The sequence below is a fragment of the Pantherophis guttatus genome, chromosome 2, assembly GCF_059756535.1.
Source record: "Pantherophis guttatus breed Tessera chromosome 2, ASM5975653v1, whole genome shotgun sequence".
NCBI classification, from domain to species: Eukaryota; Metazoa; Chordata; class Lepidosauria; order Squamata; family Colubridae; genus Pantherophis; species Pantherophis guttatus.
In genome coordinates, this window is record NC_142064.1 from 133,389,166 (window position 1) to 133,415,182 (window position 26,017).

At 38.1% G+C, this 26,017-nt stretch overlaps 1 protein-coding gene across 3 annotated transcripts in view; it reads left to right on the top strand.

Moving 5' to 3' along the window:
* The window catches only part of LOC117662657 (cyclic AMP-dependent transcription factor ATF-7), a 116,595-nt gene that overhangs the window by 26,802 nt on the left and 63,776 nt on the right, over window positions 1-26,017 (top strand). The window contains exons 2-3 of one of the 3 annotated variants that reach the window (XM_034412131.3): window positions 4,446-4,553; window positions 13,481-13,545. In XM_034412131.3, coding sequence (XP_034268022.2) covers window positions 13,498-13,545 — 48 coding nt within the window. In that variant the 5' untranslated portion in view covers window positions 4,446-4,553; window positions 13,481-13,497. Of the gene's footprint in view, window positions 1-4,445; window positions 4,554-4,894; window positions 4,975-13,480; window positions 13,546-26,017 lie in introns of those variants that run through there. The other 2 variants (XM_087886772.1, XM_034412128.3) reach the window with 2 other exon arrangements.

The window sequence follows — 26,017 nt, forward strand, 5'->3', positions numbered from 1 at the left end:
GTTTTCCCATGACCCTTTCAATTTCCCCCTCCGTAATTTCTTCATCCAATACTTCCCTAGATAAGCCTGGTATTTTGGGAATGTCTGATTCCTCTAAGTATTTCTTTATTTCCTGCTCAGACTTATCTTCCTTACAATATAAATTAGTATAAAATTCCTGTGCAATTACTTTCTTCCCTTCTTCCCCTGTAATCCAATTGCCTTTCCCATCTCTCAAATTATGAATTCTGTTCTTTTCCTTTTCTTTATTTAGACGGTAAGTGAGCCACCTCCCTTGTTTATTTGCCCTTTCGAAGTATCTTTGCTTCATCCATCTTATTTTTTTCTCCAAATCCTGTTGATCTAATAAATTAATTTGGTGTCGTGCTACTTTCAAATTCATTTTAAATCCTATATTGCTTGGATCCTGCTGTAACATAGCCTCACTTTTTACCAGGTCATCCAATAATTTATTACGCTCAGCCCTTTCCTTCTTTCGTTTCCCTGCCATATAGTTAATCACCAAACCACGAAACACAGCCTTCGCTGTGTCCCATACGTTGAAAGGGCATGCATCCTCCCTGTTATTTTCCTGAAAGAAGAACCCCATCTCTTTCTTTAGATGTTTTAAGAATGGCTCATCTTTAAAAACTCCTATGTCCAATCTCCACTTAGGCCTTATTTTCCGGCTTCCCCATGTTATCCAAAGAGGGTTGTGATCTGCCCACTCATTGATGCCTATTTCTGCTTTCTGTATCCCCTGACTCAATTCCCCTGACAGCCACGCCGCATCTATCCGCGACCAAGATGAGTGCCTGGCGGAGAAGTATGTATATTGTTTATCATCTGGGTGCTTTTCCCTCCAAATATCTCTGAGTCCAAATTCTTCTTGTATTTGATGCCAGATAGAAGGCAACCTTTTCTTTACCATATTCTTTTCCCCTTCCTGCTTCCTCTTTCCAGATGTATAATCTTTGCTTTTATCCTCTATAGCATTAAAGTCTCCCACTACACAGATATGTGGGTAATCATATTCAACCAGTTTAGAGTGCAAGGTCTGAAAAAAAACTTTCTGATTTCCATTGGGTGCGTATATACAGACCAATAGACATTTTTTATCACATATTTCTACCTCAACCATCAGCAGTCTCCCGTCTTCGTCTGCAAAAATCAGCCTCGACTTTATATGTTTTTGTACATAAATAGCTACTCCTCTTTTTTTTGTTTCTGCTAGGGATGTATATAATTGACCCAGTTTATTATAATTCAATAAATAGAGGTGATCTTTTTTTATATGTACCTCTTGGAGGCATACTATATTCAAACGTGCTTTCATTAATTTAGTGAAAACCTTTTTCCTTTTATTTGGACTATTCAATCCATTGATATTAACAGACATTAAACGCATCTCTTCCCCCATCCCGTCTTCCTTATTACCCTTACTTGCCTTCTGCTTGAGGTTTCTTTTTTGATTGTCTTGTTTCGACACCCCTCTCTACCTGAGTCTGAGATTGTCCTTTCTCTTTCTTCCTTTCACCTACTTGTTCTATTTCCCTTCTCTCTTCCTCCTCTAGTACTTCTTCCCTGCTCTTGCTCTCTAGCTCTTCTCCCACGTCTAATTCTGAGGAGTTCAAAAGACCAAAGTATTTAATAAGGCTATTTCATTCATTCAGATCTCGGATGTCTTCTGCTTGTGTTCCCTTTATTTTTTTGAGCAGTATATAAAAATAAAAATAAAATAAAATAAAATAATATTTGTGCAGCTTTCTGAGATTGTGTGTGTTTCTGTAGTGTTTCATTCTAACTACACAAACACACAAAATCTCACAAAGCTGCATGTGGAATTTTGTGTGTGTAAAGTGTGAAAGTTGTTTTTTTGAGCTTTTTGTGGCTGTGTGAGGTTCCTGCTTGTTGCAGGGGCCATTTTGGGTCTAGCACAGCTGCTTTTACCTTGTGGGTGAGCCAGTTGTGTTGTGTTGTGTTTTGTAGGTTAATAAAGGGCAACAAAGTGACATCGACTAGGCCACACCCACCTGACCAACAAGCCACACCCACCCAGTCACCTGGCCACCAAGCACCACCTACTAATTTATTTATTTATTTATTTATTTTATTATATTTCTATACCGCCCTTCTCCTGCGGGACTCAGGGTGGTGTACAGCCAGAATAAAACATAACATATAAAATTTAAAAACATTTTAAAAAACAATTAAATAATTTTGGCCCGAATTTAAAACAACCCAATTAAAACCGAAATTCGATTAAAAAACTAAGAGGATGGGATCAAGCCAGCCCAGCTAGATGGAACAAGTGTGTCTTCAGGGCCCGACGAAAAGTCCGGAGGTCTGATATCGTGTGTATCTCAGGGGGCAGGTCATTCCAGAGGGCAGGTGCTGCCACAGAGAAGGCTCTCCCCCTGGGGGTCGCCAGCTGGCACTGCCTGGCCGACAGCACCCTGAGGAGGCCCTCTCTGTGAGAGCGAACCGGTCGGTGGGAGGCTATCGGCGGCAGAAGGCGGTCTCGCAAATACCCCGGCCCTAAGCCATGGAGCGCTTTAAAGGTGGTCACCAACACCTTGAAGCGCACCCGGAAGACCACAGGAAGCCAGTGCAGCTCGCGCAGGAGAGGTGTTATATGTGAGCGCCCAGTTGCTCCCATAATCCCCCGCGCGGCCGCGTTCTGGACCAACTACAGCCTCCGGGTGCACCCCAAGGGGAGCCCCATGTAGAGAGCATGTAATTAAGCCACGCCCACAGAACCGGTAGCGAAAATTTTTAGATTTCACCCCTGCTCTAAGGTATATTAAAGTTGACTTAGAGTTGTATTTTATTGGGTGGGCCAGAAGCGTGAGAACACTAGTGAGAAAGATTGCTTGTGGCAATGCTTCGGACTACTATAAATCCTCTTCTTCATCAAGAACAGGCAGAAAAATAGTCTTCATTATGTATCAATTCTGGTAAGCTAGTTACATTTATTATGTCAGAAATTACAGGAAACTATGGGACATGGATTGCAGTTCTAGTAACTGCATAGTGGCAAAGAGCAGCTCCTTAAATCTGTTGTTAACACAAGGTACCTCCCACTTTAAACACTGGGAAAGCTAATTATACAGGTGCTAATCAAGAGTGATTTTTGTTACTAAGCATGAGAAATTAAACTGCTTTTCAGACACAGATCTTTGTTTATTTCAGGCATACAAAGTAGTTAGCGGTCTCATGCGTGAGGCAGGGGAAGATACTTGAAAGAGGCATTTATAACATTCTCCCTTTAACTGTTATTCAAATCTATATTAAGAAACACAGCATCTAATGGATGGAAATATGCGAGCTTGAAGTTTTAAATGGGATTCCTGACAACTGGCAACCATTTGGAGTGCATTTGATGTCTCATAGTGAGTGGGATATTCTGCTCTGCACACCAGTTGCTCTTGGCTAGTTGAAAAGCTATTCTTCAAAAGATTGGCTTCATGAGGGATCTGTGGGTCATGTCGGCCCATATTGAGGCAGCAGTTGAAGTTTATTTCGTTCTTTACACCTCAAAATTCTCCTTATTTTCAAATTTGTTTTTATTGGAATTTTAAAAAACCATTTTCCATACTTTAAGATGCAACATTGGGTTGAAAACCATATTTAAACCTTACATTTAGTTTCTTTCTGAAAGTATTTTTGAAGTGCAGCGTGCTGAACTTTCTTGGAGTTTGTCTTCCTAAAATGGTGGCAAGCTGAAAAGGCAAATCAGTACGTATGGTTGAAGTGTCAGATTCTCAGATTTTTCTTCTCATTGGTTTTGCTCATCTGTCAACCTATCTCTTTCCAATATTGATATTGGAACTAGTGCCCTAGTTAAGGTGGATCAGTTCCTGAATGTAAAATAGAGGCAAATTACAGTATTTTATTTTATATTATACATACTATTATATGTGCATACTAAAATACACACACACACACACACTTATGTGGTATATAAATACTGTGAATCAACAAACACCCACAATCAATGCATAAAATATATTTGTGGGAAGCATTCTTTTGATTGAATTTTTAATGGCTGAAGTGTGATCTTTGTCAACCAATTGATGACAGACATGTGCACAGACAGTTGTGAAAACAAGCAAGGACAATTCTCAATATAAATAGGCAGTGGATCATGTTTCTTCTCAAATGGATGACAAATATAGATTAAGACGTGTTGAGCCTTTAAAGGTGTTTGGTTTTTATTTGAGTCCTATGGGGTGGGGATGCTACTGTAGTTTCCTTTTTATGCGTTCTTCAAATCTCAGAATGTATTCTTATCCATCCTTCCTATGACTTAGTGATCTAGATTTGGAAATAATTTTGCCAGTGCTCACTGATCAATTTTGCGTTGCTTTTATCCTCTCCCTCTCGGAAGACATGTGGAAGTGAGCTCTTTCTTATGTTTGAGTACCGTCGCTGATTTTTTTTTTTTGTCTATAATCCATCTTTAGAATGCAATCAATTATGGAAAAAAACTGAGTCAATTATTTCAGCTATGATTTCCAAAATTACTTCATCAGAGAGAAAAGGAAAAGAGCCTAATGAAAGCCTTATGAAAGGTATGTGTTTCTTCTTTGCTTCAGCCTCTGCATCATCTCCTGAATATGTAAACAAATTGCTTATGAGCGTGATGTTCTCTAGGACACATAATTAGCCCGGGGCCCCATTCCAGCTCAGGAACATTTTTTTTTCATCCCAGTTTTTAAAATTTGAAATGTGACATAGTCGCCAAACATTTGGTTTACTGGAATTTTAAACTTAATCTTTCAAGTTTAAGGATTAGTTTAATGTTTTTTTCCTCCTCACTGAAGTTTGGCGTGGTCTTCTACTCCCCAGATGTTCATAGGGAAGTCCTAAGTCTGGCCAGAGTCCCTCCAGAACAGACCCACACCAGTATTCACCCACCTCCGATGGGGGGAGAGAGAGAGAGAGACCAGGAACTCCCATTTTGAGGCTTCCCAACTGAATCAAATTGCAAGGGTATTGTATTGTAATTGTTTTTAAATGTTTTATTATTTTTTGCTGCCCAGAGACACTTGCTTGAGATGGGTGGATGTAGAAGTTGAATAAATAAATAAATAAATAATATCATTTAGACTGCAGTTAGTTATACCTACTCACCTGAAGATTGGGTGGGGCCACCTTATTAGCCTTTAATACTGTACCAAAAACCATACAGAGTATCTTAACATCCAAACAGCTTATACCACCCACATGTACATGAGTTTTTGTAAATACTGTAACAAAAAGGAGTGAACCCCACAAAAATCGGCCTCCTTCCCAGTCCTGTTTCCTTTGGAATGAGCTTTGACAAGGAGCTACAACTTACCATCCTCCATAGACAATCCTCTATCAGCCCCTTCTTCAATTTTATCACTAGAATATTTCTAAAGAAGAAAAAAAGAAAGATTTCTAAGATGGGCCTCACTACTAAGACCAACCACTGTCTTTTGTTATCTGTTATGGAATTTTCAGCTAATTATCTAAGGCCTAATCCATGCCCCATTCAAGTCCTTGAATAAGTCACCTATTGACTGCTGACATGGTACCAGTTGCTAACTTCCTAGAAAGATGACAGAGATAAGAGTGCAGTATGCCAAAAAAAGTGGTAGATCTCCCACCCAGCAATTAGGAACAGTTGGAACAGCAATTTGCTTATAAATTCTCAGATTTACAAAAATCTTGAGTCTATTGTGATAGCTAGGGAGCGTCTGTGACCACGTGATCTAGGACTGCTTCTGGCCTGTGAACTTTAACAAAATGAAATAAATAGAGTGTTCTTTTGGTTGTCTCTGGTCACTTGTGTTCTTGAATTAGTGCCTGATATCAGGAGACTGATACCAGTAGTCTTAAAAGAGGCTGTGATGCACCCACTCTTTCAGAGGCTTTCCTCAGATCTATCTGTATTTGATAAGTATTGCCCAGGCTTTAAACTGCTCTTCTGGAGAAAGGCTATTGAGACTATGGTCAATATTCAACTATGGAGCACCCTAAAGGAATCCGACGGTTTTGACTCTTTTCAACCAGGATGTAGGTCTGGGCATGGAACTAAGATATGATTGGTTGTTCCTATAGATGACCTTGATTTCCCTTCTTGTACTTTTGGGCATCTCAGCAGTTTTTGATATTATCCATCATGGTATCCTTCTGGACTACATGCAGAGAACTGTTTTAAAGTTCTGTTGTGTTCCTAGAGAGTTCTAGTCAATGGACAGGAGAGAATTAAGGCAGGTTCTCTGAAATGTTGCAGAAATTAGTTTTCTCTCCCCAGGTTTTTAATAACCACATGAAGCTGCAGGAGGTCATACGTTGGTTTACAATATGTTAATGATACTGAGCTGTACATTGTTTTCCAGTACCACATAAGGCATGCTCTCAGCATCTTGATCCATTGTCTGGTGGCTGGGAGGTTTGAAGAAACAGGATCACAGTGCGGGGTAGTCCTGATTTCAACAGCTACTTCTAGATGGATAGATGGAAGCCATAGCCCAGAGGCCTTTGCTCCGCTTTAACTAGTGTACCAGTTGTAGCCTTATTGCAAATGTTAGGACTTTGCAACAATGATGATTCATGCTCTCATCGCCACTTGCTTGGGATCAATGCAATGTGATCTACATGGCTCTGCCTTTGTAAATCATCTGGAAGCTTCAACTAGACCAGAATGTGCTAGCCCAGTATAAACACATTATACTTGTGTTCAAGTCTTGCATTGGATACTTACTGGCTTCCAAATGCATTTCAAAGTGCTGGTTTGGACCTTTAACGTCCTACATGACTTGGCTGCAAGGTATTTCAAGGATCATTTCTCCAAGCAGCCTGTCCAACACAGATGCCCCTGGGGAACATTTACTTGATCCATTCACTGCCAAACTTTCCACTTCATCATTTTCAAACAGTAGAGGGAATGGCAGTTCATAGGAACAGCCTCTCACTTGTCATTTCCTCCCTATTCATCAACTCCCACTTTATTAACAATTTATAAACTGTAGCCACAAAGTGGACAACTGTCATGTAAAAGATATCTCACCCCCTGCACACCTTGTTCCCTCCCTCCCCGTCTTTTTACCATAACTTAAGATTTTATTGCTATATCTGTATTTGTATTATTTTTCTTAACTTTATAAGCCTCCCAGAGTCACCTTGTGGCAAGATAAGGGGCAAATAAATTTAATAAATACTACTACTAATAATAATAATCTCATTCTACAGAAGGAGAGGCAAGACACATGAGAAATGTTCCAAGAAGGGGAAACTCCCTAGTTTTCCAGAGAGCAAAAGGAAAGAAGAGGATAAATAATTTCAGTCCTGCAAGATTTTGTTAATATAGCTTTATAATAAAGATAGAATTGGTGTTCATAGTTGTGCTTCTTGTGTGAACTACCTAAAAGGGGTAACATGGAATTATGTTCTCCACCTGAAATATGTTCAGGATCTTCTAGCTTTTCCTCTGCAGCAAGTCTATAGTCTACTATCCTATCTCTACTGTTGAAAAAGCACCACAGTACATTCAATACACTGTTCTTTGCTTCATTTTGCTGAAAATTACAGCATGAGCCAAAAAAAGGATGGTTTTGTATCTTGTCTTTAAAATAAAGCTTAAAATATGGAGCCATTCAAACTACTTTCAGCTGGTGGGCTCTAAATATGTTAGATCCCCTGTTTCATATTTAAATACAATGTTGGTGTAAAGACAGATGCTATTGGTGCATGTGATACAAGTCTTTTCACTTTAGCTTCACTGTAGAAGCCCACTGTTTTTTGTATAAAGAAGTAAAAGGAATTTGATTTTCTTGGCCCTTGCTTTAAAGAATCATGCTAACATTAGAGGTTTTGACTCTCTGAGTAGAAGCTTATGCACTTGAAAGGAGACTCACAAACAGTTATAAGAAAACCCAATTAAAATTGCAGCATATGAAAGGAAAGGGCAATGTAGCACAATACCTGCATTGTACAAATGGTATTGCTGTTATCATAAAAGTGTATGAGAGCAAAAGGAATGTAGAAGGGAAGGGGATTCTAAAATCCATTGGATGAAAAATAAAATACAATTACTGAAGATATAGTAGATACACTACTATTCCAAAATTCATGCCTTATTTTTGCCTTCGGTTTTTATTGAGCTTCAGGATAATTTTGCAGCTTTTAAAAAACTTTTAATAGTCAAATGAAGTTTCCTGAATCAAATATATATTCTAGTATGTTACTGTCAAGGTGCAATTTGTGATCTCTGTAAATATTCCAAGGAGCTACCTTAACATACGTCTTACCTCCTCCGAACAAGCTAACAGACTTTTCTGCTTAGTTTTACATTTCTACTTCCTCAGTATAGAGCTATAATACTCCCACATGATGAAATAATGTACAGTTTCCTGTTTGTGAAACTGGTGAGGTAGACTTCTCCTAATATTCACAACAATGTGCTATAGCAATACAGTGCTAGACTCTGGTTGGGAAAATCCAGATTTGAATGTTACTTCCCTTTTAATTTCAACTGGGTTAGTGGCGAGTTGTCAGCATCTCCTCCTCCATGGGATTGATCTCTCAGAAAAAATGATTGGGAAGTATGGGCTATATTTGCAATTTGGGTCTTTTGGAGAAAGTCTAAAATAAAAAGCACTTAAAATCACAATGTAAGGAGGTTTTTTTTAAAAAAATATAAGGGGTATCTTGCACCATGCAGCCCAGGTGTGAATTTTTTATCAGAGAGGAATATATTTTGCTTTAGGTCTGACTGTTGTACTGTATGGTAACTGTGGAGAGTGTGGATTTAGGAGCTATATTTAAAGCAGGGCACCAGCTGCTGCCCTTTGCAGATACCTTACAGCACAAACACACACTAACTGAACCTTTGCTGCTGTGCACGGAAATGGAGCTTTTTGTAAAGTGGACATCTTCGCAGAATTTCTCAGAAATCCTACTGGCATATTAGGAGGGCAGTTAAAGCTGGGGGGGTGTTCAGGAGACTTTTGAAATAGCGGGCTGAGATAATAGTCCAATTCTGATATTCTGTGGACTTTGTGTTCAAGCATCTGGCTGGTACCCTTCCTACTATTCAGCTTACTATTTCAAAGGTTGCAATCTGAAATGTAGCACTGTAAGAATATGACCTGGAGGCTATTCTTATTATACAAATCCTGATACAGAAGTACAGGTAGTCCTCAATTTACAACAGTTCATTCAAAGTTACAACGGCACTGAAAAAAATAACTTACTACCATTTTCCACTCTTACGACCCTTGCAGCATCCCTTGGTCACGTGTTCAAAATTCAGATGCTTGGCACCTGGCTCATATTTATGACAGTTGCAGTGTCCTAGGGTCATGTGATCACCTTTTGTGACCTGACAAGCAAAGTCAATGGGGAAGACAGATTCACTTAACAACCATCTTACTAACTTAACAATTGCAATGATTCACTTAACCACAAAGAAAAGTCACACAATGGGGCAAACTCACTTAAATGTTTCACAACATAAATTTTGGGCTCAGTTGTGGTCATAAGTCTCCCTGATTTGTCCCTCTTTAAATTAGGCATATGCTTTCCCGTTTGATCTGGAAATAGTGAAGAGCCCTGAAGACTTCAAAAACCAAGTGAAACCAAGTATACACCATTTTTTAAAAGGGGTTTGCAAATCCTTCAGTTTTAATTTTTAGCTATTTATTTTAATAACAACTTTAGCATGGCCTCATATCAGAAAACCTTTAATTAATTCCTCCTTTATATTGAAAGTTGCAGTGCTGAACAATTTAAAATAACAGTAATAATATAGCTTTTTGTTTTCACTAATATATGCATGCAACTTGCTGAACATGTGAGAAAGCAAGAAATTGGATAGGATAAACATCCCAATAAATATTGTCCTTACTTTAAATCGTGGATTAAGCAAAGCACTTGACAGGAAAAAAAATTAGAGTCTACAACTATCATACATATCTTTCTAGCCTAGCATTTTCAGTGTGATAGCCAGTGTGTTAGAAAATTTGGGAGACATAGTCAGAACACATAATGGAAAGCTGTTTTAGAAGATGCTATTTCATATTTTGAGAATTCTTGGTGCAAATCTGTTGGAGTTCCATTCAGTGCAAAGAATATGTGTTTGAGTTCCATAATGAAAAGGACTAGGAGTTGAAACTATTTTCCCAATATACTAGGGAATAAATAGCGGATTTTAATTTTTTATGTATGAAATTAATTTTGAGGCTAAATAACAAAATGTGTTTTGTGTCTGTTAGAGGTTTGGAAAATTTCAGTCAGAATTAAAAATGCAATGCATGTAAAGCCTAAAGAGTAAATCTATAATAAATGACCAGTAAGTATATTAAATCTTCCTGGAAAAGGTCTGTGTATGTGGTTACTAAAGGTCAGCACTGACTTGATGGCACATAATCAAAGTATATTAAAATAATATAACATAGTAATGAAATATAATTCTTCAAAATTCACAAGAAGACATTTTAAAGTTATAAATATAGCACACGTATTAAAATATGTAAAGACAAATTTCAGATTATTTGCCAGTGGTAAAAAGTTCAGTTATGCATTGTGATCCATTTCTCATCTTCTTCAGTAGTCTGAGCAATAATTTGTTTAAAAAAAATCTCAAATCTGCAATTAATCCTACTTTGCAATGTGCATTGAACATCACAGATTGCTTAAAAACTAATATTATTACAGTAATACAGATCACTCCACCCATGATTTCTTTTTCTCAGATCTGTGTTTTGGAGGAATAATCATCTGATGCAGTCAGCATGAACATTACAAAAAACAAGTTTGCAGGCAGATGCAGTTGTATATTTACTCTCAGATATAAAAAATAATGTGCATTAGTCAGGTGCATTTAAAAATGCACTTGTTGAAAATACTAGCCTGTGCAACAGGGGAAGATGTTTACAAACAGTATTTACAGGATTCAGATTCAGCAATCAACCATTTCTAACAAATTAACCCCTTAATTTAGGAAAATATATGGAAATTTCATAAACAGTTAAAATATAGGTCAGTGATGGCTAACCTTTTTGGCACAGTGCCAAAAACGTGCATGTGCGCACACACCCATAATGCAATGGGCACGTCCGCCCCACATATGCATACATGACCACCGTGTTCACTCCACCCCCGCACATGCATGCACAACCCCAACACATGCCACACACCCCTGTGCATGCACGCATAACCCCCGTGCATGCACACATGACCCCCGCATGCGTCCTTCCCCCTCTGCATGCATTTGCGACCACATGCGTGCGACACCTGCACATACATGCACATCTCCCACATGCGCCCCGTCCCCCATGCATGTGTGGCAGAGACCTGAAAACCAGTTGGCCAGCGGGAGCCGAGCTGGGGCGACAGCTTGCGTGCCCGCAGAGAGGGCTCTGCGTGCCACCTGTGGCACGTGTGCCATAGGTTCACCATCATGGGTATCGGTAGTTTTCAATTTATGACCACAGTTGGGATGAGAATTTTTGTTGCTAAGCAAAAAGTTGTTATTTTACAACTTTTTTGCCACAGTTATTAAATGTTAAATTAATGAGTTGTTAAATGAATCACTGTAACTTATGTGACTTATGCAGCGAATCCAATTACGTTAAGCGATTTTCAGAAGTGGTTTCAGTGGTGTGCCACTGTCTCCTTCCTAGGGTTGAGAGAAAGTGACTTCCCAAGGTCACCCTGCTGGCTTTGCCCTTAAGGTAGGATTAGAACTCAAGTTCTCCTAATTTCTAGCCTGGTGTATATACCAAACTGACTCTCCGTTAACTACAGGCAATCCTCGATTTAAAACCACAATTGGGACCAGAACTTCTGTTACTAGGCAAGTGAGTTGCGCCCAATTTTATAATCTTTTTTTTTTTTTTTTTTGCTATGCCTGTTAAACGAATCACGCAGTTGCTAAATGAATCATGCAGTCATTAACTTAATCCATTTTGTTTGTTGGAAACCAGCTGGGAAGATCACAGATAGTGATCACCCTACCCTACGATATTGCAACAATCGTAAATACATGCCGATTGTCAAGTGCCAGAATTGTGATCATGTGGCCGTGGGAATGCTATGATTCCCCTAAGTGCAAGGACTGGTTGCAAGTCACTTTTTTCAGTGCCATTGTAACTTCAAATGGTCACTTCAAACCATTTGTAAATCAAGAACTGTATGCAATAGCAATTTCTCTGAAGAAATAATAGCAATTTTATTATACTGTAATTGTTTAAGTTTCACTATTAAAAAGCTGGGCGGGACAGAGAAGTGATCATTTCTAAAATTTGCATAGTGGAGGCTTCTTTTGTTTGCACTTTTTGTTAATAAGAATAGTTTCACCTGTTGTGTAACAGGACTGATGTTTTAAATTCTTTTACAGTCATTTTTGTCATCGCTCTTGCAATTTTACCATCAGGGAGCTAGATTATTGCCTTGAGAAAATGGAGCTTCATTCCTACAATCCTGTGACTAATTACAGATTTGTAGTTCTCTCATATTAAAAATATTGGTTTCACGTTGAGAAGAATTGAATTTATCTCTCCATAGCTTGGAGATAGATTGTTGTACATTGCACAATCACTTTATAAATATGTTTGCTTATCTGTGTTGTGGTGATCACAAAAAACCAAAAGTGACTACCTTCAGAAGGATAATAAGTAATGCATGGTATTTCATAATCCAGCTATCTTCATTCTGTGGCCAGAAATGAAGATTAAGGCCTGCAAAAGTAACCTGAGAGTAGTATAAAGCAGAACTGAGATTTTGCTAAGTTTTACAATATGTCAATTTCTTGAAATACTGAATCTTTCTGTGATTCCTAAACATGTTCCGACTCTGGAAGGAGGAGGGAATGCGTAGATTGTTTGAAATGCCAGGATATAGATAGTATCTGTGGTCCAGATGTTTTTCAAGGATCTGAGCTTTTCTGCTGCTTCACTATTGGTGATAGTTAAAATGTTAAGAAAAAACTTCCCAACGGTAAAAACACTGGAACAGAGAGACAATTTCTCAGAGAGATGCTGGGCGGCCTTTGACTGGATGAACTCAGGAAACTGGGCAGTCATCTGTCTGGAATGCTTTAATTAGAATTCCTATACAATACTGAGCAGGGGATTGGAATCAGGGACCTCCTTGGCCCCTTCCAACTCTATGATTCAGTGACTCTGAATAACAGTTGTATTAGTGCAGTGTGTGTGTGTGTGTGGCTTATGTCCCACTGCTTGTTGCACATTTTCCTAGATGTACTTCTGGCCCAAACTGAGAGGCAGGCAGACTGACAGGCAGACCTTGCTGCTCAATATTTGTCTATTCCCCCCCCCCCCCCGAATTCTCATTCCTCGTCTCCACAACCTTGCGCCAATTTTGGTCTGTTCAAACATGTCATTGATATTGATACTCCTAAAAAGTGCTGCTACGCAATAGCATTTCGACTCAAATTTCATCTTTAGCTAACTTAATTATTTTTTTTTTCTCTTTCCTCCATCCCCTTTTCCCCCCCCATTTGTAGCTCAACTGTAGAAAAATATGGGAGACGACAGGCCCTTTGTGTGCAGTGCCCCCGGCTGTGGACAGGTAAGTTTACAGTATACTCTGCTGTTAACATATCATTATGAATCAAAGTGGCTGTTTTATCACCGAGGCAAAGAGTTTAAAGCCAACGTCTTATGTGATCACTGGGGGTAATCAGATCGGAAGATTTGCAGTGTGTAAATCCAAGTTATGAGCAAGTGCAAGAGCCCCGAAGTAATGAAATTTGCCTGGTATGCCTGGCGTTTTGCTGGTATTTTCTCTCTTCTTGTATGTCACATCCAGAAGTAATCACAAAATATAGAGGGAGGAAACTTTATACCTAATATCTAGATAATATAATCTGATAGCGTAGTATGATTTAATAACATTTCTTGGTTTCCCCCCCCCCCCCCAAACATATATTTATTTCTCAGGAAAAGCTTAGAATGTCTTTAAACCTATTTTTAAAAAGTGCATATTGTTCCATAGCAACATTTATTAAATTTTCCTTTTATAATAGCATACTATATATTTAAAAAACACAAGGAGAAAAACAGAATAAAAAAAATAAAAGCACCTAGGCATATAATCTGTACAAAGATGCACTTTGGCATAATCTTTTAAATATTAGCCTATTTACTTTTAAAAGCAGTATTTTAATAGTTTAAGAAAAATAAGTTGACATTTGCTCCTGGATGAACACATTTATTTTCAAATGGAGACACAAATAAATAAGCCTTGTTTACATTCTGGGTGTATGAGTGAAGGTCTGTACTAGCCATGGAAATAATCTTTGCCATTAAATGGCTTCAGATGGACAAGTAGTACACTGAGATTCACACTGCAATATGTACAGGTAGACCTTGACTTGTAACAGTTCATTTAGTGACCATTCAATGTTATAACGCCACTGAAAAAAGTGACTTATGACCATTTTTCACATTTGCCACCACTGCAGCATCCCCATGGTCATGTGATCAAAATTCAGATGCTTGGCAACTGGTTCAGATTTATTGCAGTGTTGCAGTGTCCCAGGGTCATGTGATCCCCTTTTGTGACCTTCTTACAAGCAAAGTCAATGGGGAAGCCAGATTCACTTAACAACCACAGTACTAACTTAACAACTGTCGTGATTCATTTAACAACTGTGGCCAGAAAGGTCGTAAAATGGGGCAAAATTCACTTAACAAATGTTTCACTTAGCTACAGAAATGTTGGGCTCAATTTCAGTCGTAAGTCGAGGACTATCTGTATATAAAAAATAAAATTTATGACCACAATTCGGACTGTAATTTCCATCATAAGTCGTTCTGGTCATAGGTCAAGTCAGACTTGGTTTTACAACAATTTTTATGGCGGTTGTTACACAAATCGCCATGGCTTCCCGTGTGGCCGTTTTTTGCTAGAACTTGGCAGAAGTTGCAAATTATTGCCACCTGATGCTGCTGCTGCTGCAGCCTGTCATAGATGCGAGCCCTTTGCCAAGCACCAAATTGTGATCATATGACTGCGGGGCTGGTGCAATGGTTATCATGCAAGTACAGATCATACATGACTTTTTCCAAAGTCGTAACTTTGAACTGTCATTAAACAGATAGACATAAGTCGATGGAGTGCAAAAGAATTGTCTCTGTGCGTGCTTAGCTGAAGTGCTTAATTAACGCTTAACCTGAAAAGATGCCCATATGTGAGTGTATCAGGTTTTGTAATGAGATGCATAATTCAGTTATTATTATGTAAAAGTGAAATGACAAAGCAATTCTGTAAGCTGCTATCTGTACATATCCATTTAAATCAGTGAAACTTACTCCTGAATTAGCATCCATCAATCTGGATAGCTTGCAAGGTGGAACAGCTGATGTTATGCTATATTTGTAAGGCCCTGAAGTTCCTTGTTGAATGCAAAGAGATACTTTCCATATAGGTGGTCAGAGCAAGGTAAAGACCTCTATAGAGGATCAGAACAATTGCCACCAAATTAAAGAGATCTAGATGACCTGTTCGTCCAAATTTGAAACAATTTCTTGCTTAAAATTGTCTGGTGAACCTTTTATTAGGATCCATTTTTGGGGGCTGGTGATAAAGAAGGTATTAGAGCAGCACACTTCAACATTTTCATAGATTGGCTATTTTGTTATCGACATTAACTATATTTTATCATGCTGGATTAGTTAGTTACCATTTTCAGTCTTTCTGCGCCATTCTATATAATCGGCAGCAGATTTTGATATTTGAACTGAATAATTTTAATTAGCTATCTGAAGTTTGTTTCTTTTCACTTCACACTCCTGTTGTAATATTTTTCCTTTTTAATACTTCGTTATATGTGTGTTATGACTTAGAATGTTAAATGAAAGACTGAAGAGGAAGATTGGCCAGGGAACAGGGACTTTAGGAACAAAGTAAAGAAAATGGGATAGATGTTGATAACTGTTGCTGAATGACTTACTTTTAAATATGAATTGGTGGTTGTATGGTTGTTGTTTTTCTTTCCTGGCTCAATTATGGAAGTACCTAGTACCCAGTGTTGATCACTAGAGATAAAAAATGTAGCATTAAAAAGATATTCCATATACTAGTAAATCTGGCTCATGTAAAATGTTGAAGGCGTAATATTTCTTTTTTGCACACATTGTATGAAATTATCCACAATGTTGGAAGAGATCTAATCTAATCCCTTACTTGATGCATTAATTCACAGTTATGGCAAACCAAATAGATAGTTGCCCAGACCCTTTTTAAAGGCCTCCGTAGGACCATACAATGAGTCTGTATTGCGGTTATTATAGTCAAGACTCTTCCACCACCCCAAAGGATAATAAACCTAGTGTGACATAAACTTGTGTAGATATAGGTCCCTAGAGATGCTAATTCCATAATAATGTTAATAAGAAGTCTTTAAGGAAGAGATGGGCAATCTTTTTAATTTATTAAGGGCTGTATTTCCTCAGGGGTAATTGAAATTGTGGAGATTGCATTTAAGCAATATTGAATCAAGTGTTGTATTTCTTATGGACACTTTCTCCCTCCCTCCCAGGCAGCAGACTTCAGGGAAAGCGATAGTATCTCTTATCTGTCTGAACTGAGCTCTTAGAGATAGCTTTTGAATTAATCTAAAGGACCCGTGTGTCCTTTCCCTTCTTTAAATATATATGTATCAATAATATGCTATGCTTAGAGTCATGATGCTCTCCTATAAGATCCTGTTAACAAATAATTAGGTTGCTGTATCTAGCAGATGTATTTCCAGTCTATCCTTTCATGTATCATGGATTTATCATGTATTGGAGATGAATAGCTATAAGTTTGTATAAGTCTGTGCATGTCAAGGACATAAAATTATTGAAATGACAGGAAGATAATGACCACTAACATATGACTACCACATATCCCTTAGTATTTGCAGATGTGTTTTTCCCTTTGAAATATGATTTGCAAATATAATAGAAGTATTTCAGAACAAAGGTCCAGTGACAAACTCTTATCTGTACTGAAGATCCCTTCATTTTTCCCGTATTATTAGTGAAAGAAAAGCTGAAGGAAAGCCATTCTGAAGCAATTTATCCTTTTTATTTCCTTTATTTGGAAATTAATTTACTATTTTTCAAAAGTATGGTGTGGCTCAGAAATCTAGTATTTTTTTTTTAATTTTTTTTAATTTTTTTTAAATTTTTGATTTATATGCCGCCCTTCTCCGGAGACTCAGGGCGGCTTACAATGTGCTAACCAATAGCCTTCATCCTTTTGTATATAGTAATGATTTAAAGCTGGAAATAATTTCATTTGATTCATCAATGTGGTCTTTTATAAAATACGGCCGTACAAGGAAGGGGACTGATTCTGCCTTACGCCGTCATCTTGATGCTATAATTTTGTTTTGTTTTATTTTTGCAGTTTGGGAACTCCTAAACAAAAATGTACATAGCTCTGTTTGGCTATATTTGTTCATAATGCTAAGATGAGATTGATTTTATTTATTTATATTTATTGAACAATAAATATTGTTCATAAATATTTATTGAGTTTTGCAGATGAGCAACGTAAACACAGCTTTTTCAGTCGATTTCTTGTTCGCTTTCTTCATTTCCTTTGTTAGTACCACAAGAAACAGGTTGAGCACAAAAACCAGAAATAGGCCAGGGGAAAATATAATGATAAGCCTTTGCTGAAACAAGTCATGACTCAAAAAACAAGTTGAAATCTCTGAAAATAGCCATGAAAGCCAGCTGGGTGACCTTGGGCCAGTCCCTCTCACAGTCCAACTCACCTCAGAGGGTCGTCGTTGTGGGGAAAATAGGAGAAAGAAGGTGTGTTTGAATATACCCTGTTTCCCCCCCCCCCCCAAAATTGGACATTCCCTGATAATAAACCCAATCAGGCTTTTGAGCGCATGGCAATAAGGCCAAGCGCTTCTTTCAGGGTTCAAAAAAATATAAGACAGGGTCTTATTTTCGGGGAAACATGATATATGTTTGCCACTTCGAGTTATTTGTAAAAATAATAAAAGTGGGTTATAAAGAAACAAACAAATAAATAAATACATTGGAGTTCATTGGAAAAAAGAAACTTGGGTTAGAGTCCAAGATCCATAAGATAACACATGAAGAATCGCAATATGTCTTTCTTCATTTCGGCTCAGAACTGTGTTTCACCCTCATACAAATCAAAGCATATAGAACCTGCATTTTCAGTTCAGGCATGGATCACTTGAAAATGAACTGTTAATGCATGTACACTCTTAACATACAGTTAAGCAGACACTATTCTTTTTTAAAGTGAAACCTTTCAATCAGGTTTTGGTACTCCAGTTGTCTTTTGATTTTCATCACAATTCAATTTTATCTATAGTAAATATTACATATGGTTGCCCAGCAACCATAGTATTATCATGATAGGCAACCCATCGGTTTGTAGCGTTAATGAACTTTTAGAATCCTTTTTTTCTCCCTTCTTCCCTTTCACTCCTTTTGTATATGTACAAAAAAAAAAAGGAGGGCCTGAGACCTTGGTTGGCATAACCCTGCTAGAAGTCTCAAAATCTACTGTCTTTTTATTAAATTTTATTTTAAATATTTTTCATACTTTTTAAACTTAGTTGGCTATTGAGGGTTCTGTGTGGATAGTTCTTGATTATTGCTTCTGAGTATGGCATTTATGTTAAATAATGTTTTCATTCTTTTGATTTGCATCATTATATGTGTTCCATTGCTTATTGCTAAAAACTTTGTATGATTTATATGGTGTTTAAGAAAAGTGTAAAATTGTCTTAATATTCAGTAATTTACAATATAGATTCAGGAACTAGCCTGATCACTGCTCATTCATTTCCAATAATCACTGCGATAATACATTTGGTTGTTTGGTTGTTTTTTAAAGATATCATTATTTACTGGTAGAACATTAAAGGATTCATACAATAAACAATTTTGATTTTCTTAAAAAAATCAAACAGATAAATACATATTCTATTTTACCTCTGTTTACGTTATGCATAGCTTGGTATGTTAGTGTATAGCATTATATACAAACCAGCATAATACATACAAAATGTAACAGCAAGTAAAATAAAGTTGAAATGGAAACTGAAAAGAAGGCTGGCAAGTTTTTGCTCTTCAGTCTTGAAAGCTGGTGTTAAAATAAGTCATTTGGTATCTCAGTGCCTCTGGAATGTTACACAAGAGTATTTGTATATATCAGTGGCATTCCCAATTCCTTCCATTATATTGTTTTTTGAAAAGTGCTATTTCAGTTAGGGAGGTGATAGACTGAAATTGAATTAGGTGAAACTGCTTTCCATTCTATCCTGTAATTCAAGCTATTGGACTTTTAATGGACCTATAAACATGTTTTTTCGTTGCTAGGTCTTCAATGACTGTTATTTTTGGATTCTGTACATGATCACTTCCCAGCAGTAAGCTTGGTGTGACACAGCTGAATGGGCTGCATATACTTCTTTTTTTAAAAAAATCCACTGAATGTCATTAATCTATTTTCTTTTCTAAGAGGACAGGTGACACTTCTTTCCATTCCTCTCCAGATTCCTTCTTCCACCTGGTTTCCAAGTAGTTGCTCAACAAGAATGTTTCTCATAAAAGAGAGATTCGAGATTCGAGGCTTTCTGTGGCTCAATCAGTAGGCACTCATGAGTTACATTTATGCAGTTTCTTCTATTAAAATATGAAAAAAGTTACAAAACTGCTTTCTGTGGAGTAACGTTCTTTCAGGAGAAGGAAATTACAGGTCAACAACTGCATAGTCAGACAACTGGACAATTACAAGCAAAGAAAAAATTGAGAAAATGTTTCTTTAACAGTCTAAAGTTTCCCCCCACACACATACATTCCTGCCAAAATCAAAATCACCTTTGGTGAGATGGGCAGCTATATAAATATGTACATGACAGCCTTTTCTAACATAATCTTTTAATTTAGTGAAAGTATTTCAGACTGATTTTCCATACAGTGTTGTATTAGCAAGTAGAAAAGAGTAGGTTATGAATAGCAACTGGGAAGATACAATGGTTTTTTTAAAAAAGATAATATCCCCCTGGATTTTTCTAATTCACAATGTGGTTAGCAAACAGGTATCACTGCACTCCTAGCTATCAGTGGTTGTTTTGATGATCCTGCATTCTGGGCAGCACACAACAATAGATAAAACCAAAAATATAAAAACACAAATACAAATATGAAAACCATAGTAATAAATATCCTAAAACCTCAAAATACAATCATAAGTGAATAATAAAAAATCACCCCCTCAACAACGGAGCCATCTAGACAACTCTCCAGTTCTGTGGGAGCTCCAGGCCTAGTCACATAACCAAATCTTGAAGGCCTTTTGGAATATCAAAAGGGATGTGACCAATCTAATTTGAGGGGTAGAGAGGATATTCCATAAGGCTAGCACTAAAGAAAAGACATGTCTCCTGGGACCCACCAAATGTAGATTCCTAGCTGATGGTATCTGAGCATGCTTAAGGTGATTGGTCTGAAGGCTAAAAATGTTATTTTACAGCCCAAAAGCTAGCAAAAGATAGTCATCCTAAAGGCTAGAAAGGTTTTTCAGCAGCTTCAGAAAAAAGGAAGGGAAAGGAATAGGGAAAGAGCTCAGGCCTACTGGGCATGGTGGGGCAGGGAGAAGGTCCAACTCTTGCAGGTGTGGGGGGATGGGGAGAAGTAGCAAGGGAGCTGAGCAAGTCCTCCAGCGCTATGTCTATTTTGTACACAATGGTTGGCAGGTGGATACCTGAGATGGGTGGGGAACTATAGATGGGTGGGGGAGTTGCAGCGCATCTGAAGTGATAAGGTCAGGCATGCTGTCCTAAAGCGCCTAAATTTTGATCACATGAACACAGGGGCACTGTAACAGCTATAACCTGAGGCCTGGGTCCCAACTCTCATCGTTCAGCACCATCATAATTTCAGACAGTCGCTGAATGAACAATCGTAAATCAAGGACTACCTGTAATTCAATCTGGAGGTGATTGTTTGGCAGCAAAGTCAGGGAGACGAATGCACATATAGTAGATGAACTGCGCAATGTGAACTTCGTTAGCGCTAAATCACTAGATGTCAATCCACTAGAATTGTTTATTCAAATAATGTTCCCAGTTTTGATCGATACTTCTTAATACACATCTTGGTATACTTTAATTTCCCAGAACGATCTTGCTTGCTATCTAGGGAATTCTGGGAATTAAAGTCAATAACCTGGAGGGTGTCAGGTTGGAGATAGCTAGAATGTAAACTCTTTGTACCAAGTTTTGTCCAACTTGGATAATTTGGACAAAATTCCATTTGTGAAGTAGTTTCAGTAGAAATTGTGTACATATTCCGGCATTTGGATATACTGTTACCACTTGAATTCTAATAGTGATGAATTATGCCTGCTGAGGTATATTTGCTTTTCTACATTAAGGGGGAGAAATTCAAACCTTCTAGAGAGTCCAGTTTACATGATTTTAGTACATACATCTTATAACAAGCTGGTGAAGAAGATTTAGATTGTGATTGGCCAGTGAACTTTGTGGTTGAGTAGTTTTAGATGCTTTAATTCTTATGAACAAGTAGAACATGCCAGTTACCATACTAATATAAAAATAGCTATTTTTTAAAATAAAAAAGTTGCCTTGAATGTGGAAAAAGTATTTATTGAAGCAATACCCATTTTCTCTCTGAGATTTGTCAGGATCTAAAACTTTCACACTAAAGATAGTAGAATTGTGTTGGAATGAATCCAGAAGTTCCTGCCTGAAATAGTACACTCTCTATTTTAGTTACTCAGATCGATATACCAGCTGTACCATCAAGATTTCTAAAGAAGGTGACTCCATATACCACCTTTAGAAGTTACAGTATTGTGAACTGACAGCTGGAAAATTTTTTCCTTATAGTTTGATTTAAAGCTGTTGCCACTGTAATTTTAACTTCCAGGATAGTATTATGAAGTACAGATGATGAGGAGGGATTTTTGTTTCAGGAAAATTGCTTATCCATTCATTTCTACCCTAGTTCTTATAATGTGTAAGTTCTACAGAGCCTCTCAGTTGCATATTGACAAACTTCAATATAAATTAATGAGAGAGCCAGTTTGGTCTACTGGTTAGGGCCCTAAGCTAGAAACCAAGAGTTCATGAGTTCTAGTCCCACCTTAGGCATTAAAGCCAGCTGGATGATTTGGGACCAGTCATTCTCTCTCTCTCGGCCCAACCCACCTCACAGGGTTGTTGTTGTGGGTAAAATAGGAGGAGGAAGGAATATTAGGTATGTTCATCACTTTGAGTTGTCTATGAAAATAATAAAGGTGGGATATAAATAAATAAAATAGTTTGCTTGGTTATTGCAAGAAACAAGAGACATCAATACAAGTAGTCCTTGACTTGTAACTGGTCCTCACACTTACAAACATCACAATATCCCCACAGCCACACAATAAAAATCCAAGTATTTACAACAGTTGCAATGTCTTGGGGGGGTCATGTGGTTGCCATTTGCAACTTTCCTAGCCAGCTTCCAACAAGCAAAGTCAATGGGGGAAGCCAGATTCACTTAATAACCTCATGATTCATTTTACAACTGCAGTGATTTACTTAACAACCATAGCAAAAAAAGCCATAAAATCAGGCACAACTCTCTTAATAATGGCCTTGCTTAGTAATGGAAATTCTGGTCCCAACTTGTAATTGTAAGTTGAGGACTACCTAATGTGTGTCCAGACAGTTTTCTGGGTGGGTGGATTTCTTTATACAAATTACTTTTATATATTGAATTTAACACAGCAATTCAGTTCAGTGGGTAAGTTTTGTTTCTGACCTGAATATTCCAACCATAAAAGACTAATGGTATTTATTGTTCATCATTTTTGTAGCTTGTAAAGCAGATCGTAATTTGCATGTGCTTAGACAACAAAACAAGGCAAGGAAATGGCAACCCACTCCAGTATTTTTGCCATGAAAACCCCATGGACAGTACCAAAAGGAAAAAAGATATGATGCTGGAAGATGAGCCCCTCAGGTTGGAAGGTGTCCAATATGCTACTGGGGAAGAGCAGAGGGCTAGTACTAGTAGGCGCCAGAAAGAGTGAAGCGACTGGGCCAAAGCCGAAAGACGCTCAGCTGTGGATGCATCTGGTGGTGAAAGGAAAGTCCGATGATGTAAAGATTTTTTCTCCATAGGAACCTGGAATGTAAGATCCATGAATCAAGGCAAGTTGGACATGATCAAACAAGAGATGACAAGACTGAACATCGACATCTTAGGAATCAGCAAACTAAAATGGACAGGAATGGGTGAATTTAATTCAGATGACCATCAGATATACTACTGCGGGCAAGAATCCCTCAGAAGAAATGGAGTAGCCTTCATAATCAATAAAGGAGTAGGAAAAGCAATACGGGTATACAATCCCCAAAGTGACAGAATGATCTCAGTTCGAATCCAAGGAACCGTTCAATGTCACAGTAATCCAAGTCTATGCCCCAACCACTGGTGCAGAAGAGGATGAAATTGACCGGTTCTATGAAGCCCTACAGCACCTTATAGAATTAACACCAAAAAATGATGTCCTTATCATCATGGGGGATTGGAATGCTAAAGTAGGAAACCAAAAGATAACCAGAGTAACAGGAAAGTTTGACCTTGGAGTACAAAATGAAGCAGGGCGCAGGCTGATAGAATTTTGTCAAGATAATACGATGGTCATAGCAAACACTCTTTTCCAACAACCCAAGAGACGACTCTACACATGGACATCACTAGATGATCAACACAGAAATCAGATTAACTATATGCTCTGCAGTCAAAGATGGAGAAGCTCTATACAGTCAGTAAAAACAAGACCAGGAGTTGACTGTGGCTCAGATCACGAGCTTCGTGTTGCAAAATTTAGGCTTAAATTGAAGAAAGTAGGGAAAAGCACTAGGCCACTCATGTATGAACTAAATCATATCCCTGATGAATATACAATAGAGGTGACAAATAGATTTAAGGAATTAGATCTGATAGACAGAGTGCCTGAAGAACTATGGACAGAGGTTCGCAACATTGTACAAGAGGTAGCAACTAAAACCATCCCAAAGAAAAAGAAATGCAAGAAAGCAAAATGGCTGTCTGAGGAAGCTTTGCAAATAGCTGAGGAAAGAAGGGAAGCGAAAGGCAAGGGAGAAAGAGAAAGATACACCCAATTGAATGCAGAATTCCAGATCTCTTCAAGAAAATTAGAGATATCAAGGGAACATTTTATGCAAAGATAAAGGCATGATAAAGGACCAAAATGGCAGGGACCTAACAGAGGCAGAAGAGATTAAGAAGAGGAGGAAAAATTACGCAGAAGAACTATACAAGAATGAGCGTAACATCCCTGATAGCCACGATGGGGTGGTCACTGACCTCAAACCAGACATCCTAGAATGTGAAGTCAAATGGGCCTTAGAAAATCTGAGCAACAACAAAGCTAGTGGAGATGACAGTATTCCATCTGAGCTATTCCAAGTCTTAAAAGATGATGTAGTAAAAGTGCTATATTCAATATGCCAACAAATTTGGAAAACTCAACAGTGGCCACAGGATTGGAAAAGATCAGTTTACATTCCAATTCCAAAGAAAGGCAATGCCAAAGAATGTTCAAACTATCGCACCATTGCACTCATTTCACATGCTAGTAAAGTTATGCTTAAAATCCTACAAGCTAGGCTCCATCAGCATGTGGATCGATAACTACCAGAAGTACAGGCAGGATTTTGAAGAGGCAGAGGAACTAGAGATCAAATTGCCAACATAAGTTGAATCATGGAGAAAGCTAGGGAGTTCCAGAAAAACATCTACTTCTGCTTCATTGACTATGCTAAATCCTTTGATTGTGTGGATCAAACAAATTGTGACAAGTTCTTAAAGAGATGGGAGTACCAGACCATTTTCTTTGTCTCTTGAGAAGCCTATATGCGGGTCAAGAAGCAACAGTAAGAACTGGACATGGAACCACTGATTGGTTCAAAATTGGGAAAGGAGTCTGGCAAGGCTGTATACTGTCACCCTGCCGTTTAATTTATATGCAGAGCACATCATGAGAAAGCGGGGCTAGATGAATCAAAAGTTCGAATTAAGATTGCTGGGAGAAATATCAACAACTTCAGATATGCAGATGATACCACTCTAATGGCAGAAAGTGAAGAGGAACTAAAGAGCCTCTTGATGCGGATGAAGGAGAGTGCAAACGTTGGCTTGAAACTCAACATTAAGAAAACTAAGATCATGGCATCCAGCCCTCTCAATTCCTGGCAAATAGGGAAGAAATGGAGGTAGTGACAGATTTATTTTCCTGGGCTCCAAGATCACTGCAGATGGGGACTACAGCCAAGAAATTAAAAGACGCTTGCTCCTGGGGAGGAAAGCTATGGCAAATCTAGACAGCATTCTAAAAAGCAGAGACATTACCCTACCAACAAAAGTGCATATAGTCAAGGTTATGGTTTTCCCAGTTGCAATGTATGGCTGTGAAAGTTGGACCATAAGAATGACTGAGCACCAAAGAATCGAGGCCTTTGAACTATGGTGCTGGGGAAGTCTCCTGTGAGTCCCTTGGACTGCAAGGCAAACAAACTGGTCATTCCTAGACAAGATAAACCCTGACTGCTCTTTAGAAGGCCAGATCCTGAAGATGAAACTCAAATACTTTGGCCACCTGATGAGAAGGAAGGACTCACTGGAGAAGAATCTAATGATGGGAAAGATTGAGGGCAAAAGAAGAACGGGACGACAGAGAATGAGGTGGCTGGATAGAGTCACTGAAGCAGTTGGTGTGATCTTAAATGGACTCCAGAGGATGGTAGAGGACAGGAAGGCCTGAAGGAACGTTGTCCATGGGGTCACAATGGGTCAGACACGACTTCACAACTAACAACAACAAAGACAACAAAAGTCATCTATTATAACAGCAAGTACAGCATCATACAATTTCTACTAAGAAGAAAAAAACAATCCTTTGTTTTGACTGAAAGTGTCAAGTTAAATGGATCCAAATAGTCAATTTGGCAAAC